This window comes from Cheilinus undulatus, linkage group 1 (genome assembly GCF_018320785.1).
Source record: "Cheilinus undulatus linkage group 1, ASM1832078v1, whole genome shotgun sequence".
In the NCBI taxonomy this organism is placed as follows: Eukaryota; Metazoa; Chordata; class Actinopteri; order Labriformes; family Labridae; genus Cheilinus; species Cheilinus undulatus.
Genome location: NC_054865.1, coordinates 2,863,920 through 2,871,932, shown reverse-complemented (window position 1 = coordinate 2,871,932; position 8,013 = coordinate 2,863,920). Strand labels below are relative to the sequence as shown.

The 8,013-nt window shown below is 39.6% G+C and overlaps 1 protein-coding gene across 1 annotated transcript; it reads right to left on the bottom strand.

The window, feature by feature from the left end:
• Positions 1-316: 316 nt before the first annotated feature.
• LOC121511188 (5-hydroxytryptamine receptor 3A-like) lies at positions 317-1,083 on the bottom strand. Its single transcript, XM_041789786.1, has 3 exons — positions 879-1,083; positions 612-770; positions 317-363 (listed from the first exon to the last, which is right to left on the bottom strand). Exons 1-3 carry the CDS (start codon positions 1,081-1,083, stop codon positions 317-319), a joined length of 411 nt encoding a protein of 136 aa, XP_041645720.1.
• Between the last annotated feature and the right edge of the window lie 6,930 nt (positions 1,084-8,013).

The window sequence follows — 8,013 nt, the reverse complement described above, 5'->3', positions numbered from 1 at the left end:
CAGGTCACAACTTGCAACGTGAGCGTTTTGGAGTTGTTGGATTGTGTATTTGATGAGTTTGATGAGGGAAAGCCAGAATACCATCTGCTTACATTGAGTTGGAACAGCAGGTCCGAACTCGGCAGCGCCGATCTAAAAATAGCTTGCACCGACAACTAAAGGTAACAAACCTATTACTAAGACTATAGGAATTATGGCAATGGATGAATTTTCCAAAATGTTGAAGTATCCCTTTAAGTGTAGTTTTTGCTCAAAACACATATGGTGGTGATAGAACTAGCTATCTCTGCCTGTTTGATTTTACAGAAGCACAACTTCATCCTGACCTCTTTTTCCATCGGCAGTAGTTCAGACGGCATCTCACTGGGAGAAACACGGACACAATCAGCCAGTTTATGAATGTCTGCAAAGATGTGATAGACAAGGTCAGTGCATGTGCTTGAAATACAACTATTCTATGAAATAAACAGTGTTAAATATGCTGGATATCTGGAGAAACATCCATGCAGCTCTATTAATTGACTGGCTGTCATGTTTTTTTTTAATATAATTTATATATTCTATACATGTTTAGATCTACAAACTTTGTTTTCTATTTCTTTGATTCTCACCTCTAAAGTAGCTGCAGACTTTCCCTTGCCGGTCCTCACAGTCCTCATTCAGGCTTTGGTCTTTCTCTGCCTCTTTGTCTTTTTCCATCAGATACATCACCAAAATTGTCTCAAAGAGGCTCAGCATCATCATACCAAAAATCCCGATACAATAGACCGCTAAAAAAAGAGAGCAGCATTACTAATATTTAAATACAAGTGTACATTGTCAGCTACACATTTGCTGTTGAGGAGTAATCACTTAAGGCAGCCCATGGACTTCTTCACCTATGAGAGGAATCGTGTCTGAAGATGAAGGCAGAATGTCATTCAGAATCAGCTGCATCACTGTGACAGCCAGCAGGATGGTGACCTTGAAGCTGAGCTTCTCACCCCCGTTTTCTGAGATCAGGAAGGAGGCCAAGTCCATGCACAAGAAGAACAGGATGGGCAGGATGAAATTGACAATGTGGAGGACTGAACGCCTCCTCATAGTGACCTGTGAAATCATGTTGAAAGGTAAGAAAGGTAAGCATGACCTTTAAACTAAATATTTAAAATACCATTTATAACTAAGCCTGTCTCAGAGAAATGAAGTCTCTGTATCACTAAATGGTTTTTGTGATAACTATCTGAAACTGCACAGTCTATGCCCATGTCTAATAAATAACCTAGGAACAGCTGATTTACCAACATGTTTAAAACAGAATGAGATCTTATATGTGGTGTCTGTTGATTAAAGCGGAAGGTGACTGGTACTGAGGCAGGTGTGCAGGTACATCTATAACATTAGAATATCATTAAAAGGTTCTTTATTGATTTTTTTACTGCGATTTACTATAAAAAGTAAAATGTTCATACGTTGTAGTTTCTTTGAAAAGTGAAATATTTGAAAATCTTTTTTTGTTTTAGTCTTGATCAGTGTTTCTCAACCATTTTCCCTTGTAGCCCCCCTACATGCACCTATGAAAAGCAGAGCCCCCTATGGGGTTCAAGACAAAATCAAGCACAGTATAACCATGGTCATCAAATCAGCTTCTGGTAGTTCTGGCTTCACTGTGGCTGATAGATTTGGCAAACAGAGATCTCAGTGTTTTCACATGTTTACAGCAACCATGTTCCAACATATCTAGAGTGTTCAGACACAAATTTTGGATTTCACTTGACAGGGTCTTTAAAGCACCTGGTGCTCAGTAATGGTCAATAATGGACATGTCTGTCTACATTATCTTGAAGGTGCACAGTCCAGGTACAAAGCCCTGGCACAGAGAGTCAGATGAGTTTTGGCAGTGATATGAATCAAACTAATCAGAGCGTCGGCTCTCATGACCTTTAAGAACAGAGAAAACTAGTCAGCTGGTGTGTTGCTGTTTACACAGAGGATTTTAGAGGTATTCTTCACAGGCTGAACTCTAGCCAGCTCTGTAAACTTCTCTACTGTCACTGAACACACACAGGGTGCTGTAGGAAATATGCTGATGGACAAGTTAAGTTCAAAGCATCAAAAATAAACAAACTGATGCTGTGAAACTTTCACATGAGGAACAAAAGTCTAATTTAATCAGTTATTAAAATCTTGAGGTAAACTAACAGGGTCAGACAGGATAAATGTTGATTTATCTCCTGTAAGTGCAATCTTATCATTTATATGAAACGAAGCCTGCGAGTTAGTTCTGCCAGAATCTCGAGTCAATCATTCACACCTGACATGGATCTTAATCAAATCACGTGACTAACATCCTCCTAAACTAGCTGGCTATCTAAGATGTGAGATTTCCTTTCTCCTCCTCTGCTGCAACGCTGCACCTGGATTAATGCTGTGCTCTTGCTTGTAACCCTCCCCCACCCCAGCACCCACCTGTTAGCTCTGACTGGGGGTTAAAGCTGTTATATTATCACTCCTCAAATTCTGTATGTAAAATCTGTTAGGAGGGATTAAGTCGGAGGCTGGCGCCAAACATAATATGTTTCATAATAAATGGTTAAACAAACTTCTACCTGAGATTATTGCCTGAAATACTGATTTTTTTCTGTTGGAATCCTTGGATTCTGTAATTTGTGCTTAAAGGATGCTGTTTGCGGTCTTCTTCCAGAACACCCTGGAGTGAGTGCACACAAAGAAGAGCCCGTAAACAAACAGAAACAAAAGCTTCCACTGTCTCTTTCCTGTTAAAACCTTAATAAAATGCTCCAATATTAAACTGTGGACAATGTGTGCTTTTGTGAGTTATGTGAGTGGAAAAAGCTCTGCAGTGCGCTGTGACTTTACCAATATTTGTCCACATCTGTACTGCACTGATAAATGTGAAGGACCCCGTAGGTCCAAGTCAGTCCAAAGAAAAATGACAGAGGGTCAAAACTGGATCAGTGCTTGGAATGTATGATCTACAAGCTACAAGTCTACTATAGAAAGTTTCTCATGCATTCTGACCCTAAGTGGCATGGTGGCATTATCTTTGTTACAAAGACCGACTGGTGTCTTTATGGAGCTTCACTATTTGCAACCTGGATAAATACCATGAATGTCCAGGATGAAGGGAGCTGGCGAGCAGCCTGAAGTTTCTACTTTGCACTTGTTCATAATGTAAAATCCATTTTTTACTGTTAGGTTATTCTGAATTTACTGAAAGATAGGACTCTCTGAAATGTAGTGAATTTAGATAAAGAGGCTACGTTAATATCCAGACTGACACAGCCTTCACTTACTGTGTAAATGAGCCCAGTTGTAATGTTGCTGGTATGGTTAGAATCATCTTTTTCAAAGGTTACATTCATGATTTGCCATTCAGAGTCAAGCTGCATCATTTCGTTGGTTTCCTTCACTCGGTCCTCCATCTCATACGGTTCAAGTACCAAAGCTCCTAGTGAGAGAAATTTGAAACCACTAGGGATTACGCTTGGTTTAACAGAAATAAATTCAAACATATCACCACAATGACACATGCCCTGTAGGAAGTCATACAAAAGAATTCAAACTTACTAGCCAGGTTGACTGATAAAACACTAAGGTTGCAGGTCTGAGTGTCGAAGGGAAATTTGTAAAATTGCATCCTGCAGGTGCTGACCAGCGCCATGCCATTCACTTGGATCACTTCACTATGAGCGTATACCAAGAGATAAGGAGTCTGGAAGGCAGTATCTTTTTCTGTCCTGTATAAGAAATAAAAAAAACAACCAGAAAATTGAAAGTTCAGCACTTCTGAAGTGGGTTTGTGGTAACTTTTCAAAATTGACTGTAAGTCACAGAGGATGCTGGTCAGTCCTTGAAGGAGAGACCTGCAGGCATGTAAGCTAGGCTATATAGCTGTGCAGACAGTCATCTGCACTGATCATCATGGAAAAATTAGGTGGTTTCCCTGCACTACAATCCAGTATCCACTGGTATCACCCCTGGGCCCACCCTGTATGCAGTTGCTTACATGAGAGACCTGAGGTCTGCCTTTGACCTGTTTATAACAGAGGAGATTATTCAGCTGCTGTGCATCCACACAAACCTGCATGGGAGGCGAAGGTATCAGGATTGGAGGGATTTGGATGAAGTGGAGATGAGAGCCTACATCGGGATTCTGATTTTGGCTGGGGTCTACCGCTCAAGACATGAAGCAACACGCGGTATGTGGGATGAAAAGACAGGACGGCCCATATTACGTGCTACAATGCCCCTCCTACTGCTATGCACAGATCAGCTCTAACATCCACTTTGCACATCCTGACACATCACTCATTGAAACACACTGCTCTCTCTCACACACACTTAAATATGCTGTTGTTGTTCTGTTCTCCTTTATAAAAAAATGTTTTTTTCTTGTTCAAAGTAAAAGAAGTTCTGCTTTATTTCTTAAATGATATAAAACTAACTTTTTGCATCAATTATATGATAAAAAAAATTGACAACTTTCTCTTTTTTCCTGAAAAGTTAGTGGTAATATGTAATCTAACTGGTTTTTAAAGGGTTAAAATTCTGGAATTGATTAAAACTTTAGACTTCATGATCAGGATTTATGCCAAATTAAATAAATTAAGCAGTGGCAGAAGCAGTACATAGTGTTTGTACAGCATTTTGCAACAGCAAACACAAGGTGGCCATTTTTGTCCACGATCACGCTGTGGGAGTTTTTCTGTTTTTCTGTCACTGCACAAAAAAGTAATGATGCATAAAAAAATCACTGACACTGCTAATTAGTGCATTATTAGAAGTAGTGAGCATTATGTGACCTAACAGGCATTTCAAGGGTTAGAATTCTGAATTTTAATGAAATTTTGGTTTTCATGATGGGGACTGATGCAAATTTAAAAAAATCAAGTTTTTGGAAGTGGAAAAATCTTTTAATATATATTGAGTGTATAGCACGTTGGGGAAGCAAACACAAGGTGGCCATTTTTGTCCATGATCACGCTGAGTGGGAGTTTTTCTGTTTTTCTGTCACTGCACAAAAAAGTAATGATGCATTAAAATCATTGACACTGCTAATTAGTGACATAAATTAAGCTGCAATGATTGTTAAAAAATATGAAAAACTTTTTTACAGACTAAATTAAGAATTCAGTCATATGTGGATCTCAGTGTTATTACATGTTTACAGCAAACATATTCAAACATATCTAGAGTTTCACTTTACAGGGTCTTTAAAATATATTGACTTTATAGCACTTTTGGACTGCAAACAGGAGATTGCCATTTTTGTCCACAAACATGCTGAGTGGGAGTTTTATCTGCTTTGCTTTCCCTGCCCAAAAATAACAGTGCATAATAATTAGTTTATCTGTTAATCAGTTACATATCTCAGACTGCGCTACTGAGAACACATGAAAAACCAGTAGCACTGGGAATACAGAGACTTCTCATTTTTGAGGTTGTTAACCAACAAGTGCATTGTGTAAACTGGCATTTGAAGGGTTAAGAAATCAAAAAAGGAATGTATAATATTTATGCATTACAAGAACTGATGTTAGTTAAAAACTTTATGCAGTAAAAGTAGCAAAAAACATTTGTGTGTAAAAAAATTACACACTCTGTCTCTTAGGGTTTTTTTTGGCCACAATCAGACTGAGAGGGTAGAGATTTTGAACAAACCCAGAGGGTTAATTTACATCTGTAGAGTCATGTTCATTTAACCACGCAGTCTCTCAAACTCAAACTGAATTTTAGAGAATATGAGTTGCATTGCCGCCTTCTCACTCATGGAAGAAAACATAAACTGAACAAAAAATGACCACAATCAACATAAACTGCAATGTTTTAAACAACAACACCACCAACACCAAAAATGGATGAGTAACTTTTGCATTTTAGAAAAAATTTACTACATTTAAAATAGAAGAAGAGTGAGAGAGGAAAGATTAAAAAGCACCATGTGCTCCTCTGACATATTACTGCTCAGCTAGCTCATCCTCAAACAACAGCACAGATATAACGGATGAAGATGACGGTGATTGTTCTAAACTACAGCTAGCACTGACCGTTGCTAACAACGAGTTTAGCGGCTATGAAGCTGAGGAAGGCACACCAGGGTAGGAGGACTTCTACCATCAGCACCTGGGAGACCCATCCATGAGAGGTGATGAGGTGGAGGGTACCTGTCCTCCAACCATCCCCGTCAGCTGAACAGAGTTTCCTTTGCTAGAGGCTAACTAAGAGCTGTTGGCGTTTGAGCATGGAAGAGGCCAGACTGTCACACCTCCCGGTGTTGTATGTCCCTTACGTCTACACTGACCAGGACTAAGGGGTTAGCAGCTTTATCATCATGAAGGAAAGGAGGATGAAGATTTAAAATGGACCAGGACATGCACAAGTTAAAAGTTTGATAACTAGCTTGGATTATTTAGTGGATTATTATTCAGACTGAGCAGGGACAACGACTTGAGAGTGAACCATAATTATTTTATATTTGTTATTTCATATCCTGTTTTTTTTTTATGTCTGTTATGAAAATGGTCTGAATGTCCATCATTTCAGTTACACGTTTACCAAATCTTCGCCTTTATCTGTGCCACTACCTGTGCTGTTGCAGACCTAGCCTACTTTTACATGAATATTTCTCACAGACTGCCATGTCTGTTTTGTTTTTAAAGACAAGTTTGGCATCTTTATATTATTCTATGTGGTACAGCTGTGGTGCGGACTGGACAGCACACCTGGCCTGTTCACTTGTTCAGCACCTGTCAGCCAGCTGTCACTGTCTGCCTGTCAGCACACTGTGCTGTCTGTGGTGCTGAAATATTTGAACTGGAATCTTTTTTCCTCTTCGTATCCTTCTGTTGTTGTTCCTAAGAACAAACTTTGTTCTGATCCTGTGAGTCTGTGCAGTGATGCTGCTGACCCTGAGTCAGTCTGTCAAACCTGTGCTGTTTACAGCAGAGGTGTTAAATACAAACAGAGTATTACTCTTTTTTGGCTATCATTAAAGTCTGACTGGATTTGGTTTCTAATTCACCTGGAATCTTAAACAGAAAAAATACATTGCATTCCAAATTATTATGCAAATTAAATTTTGTTCTCTGATTTTCCTAAATAGTCAATGCAAATGACAGTCAGTATAATTTTCCAGTCAGCTGTTGAACAAACCTCCCAATTATGATGATTGTTTTTTCAAAAATAAAAAAAATCAAAATGCTCTGTTCCACATTATTGAGCACAACAAAGTTTTAAAACATATTATAGGTTGTCAAGAACTGAAGCAGCATTTGGAAGTCATGTTCAATGAAATCAAAAGCTATTTCAATCAAAAACATCTTAACAGGACAAGTTCCATGTTAACATAGGAGCCCTTCTTTGATATCACCTTCACTATTCTTGCATCCATTGAACTTGTGAGTTTTTGGAGAGTTTCTGCTTGAATTTCTTTGCAGGATGTCAGAATATCCTCCCAGAGCTGCTGTTTTGATGTGAACTGCCTCCCACCCTCATAGATCTTTAGCTTGAGGATGCTCCAAAGGTTCTCAACAGGGTTGAGGTCAGGGGAGGATGGGGGCCACACCATGAGTTTCTCTCCTTTTATGCCCATAGCAGCCAATGACACAGAGGGATTCTTTGCAGCATGAGATGGAGCATTGTCATGTGATAATGTGATAATTTTACTACAGAAGGCACAGTTCTTCTTTTTGTACCATGGAAGAAAGTGGTCAGTCAGAAACTCTATATACTTTGCCGAGGTCATTTTCACACCTTCAGGGACCCTAAAGGGGCCTACCAGCTCTCTCCCCATGATTCTGGCCCAGAACATGACTCCGCCCCCTCCTTGCTGACGTCACAGCCTTGTTGGGACATGGTGGCCATCCACCAACCATCCACTACTCCTCCATCTGGACCATCCAGGGTTGCACGGCACTCATCAGTAAACAAGACTGTTTGAAAATGAGTCTTCATGTATTTCTGGGCCCACTGCAACCATTTCTGCTTGTGAGCATTGGTTAGGAGCGGCTG

Excerpts from the sequence above, each read along its gene's own strand:
- LOC121511188 (XM_041789786.1), bottom strand. The coding sequence starts at position 1,083 with ATGAGGAGGCGTTCAGTCCTCCACATTGTCAATTTCATCCTGCCCATC. Across the intron at positions 771-878 it reads AGACACGATTCCTCTCATAG|CGGTCTATTGTATCGGGATT; the intron begins GTGAAGAAGTCC and ends CTCTTTTTTTAG. Across the intron at positions 364-611 it reads AGTCTGCAGCTACTTTAGAG|TGAGATGCCGTCTGAACTAC; the intron begins GTGAGAATCAAA and ends TGTTTCTCCCAG.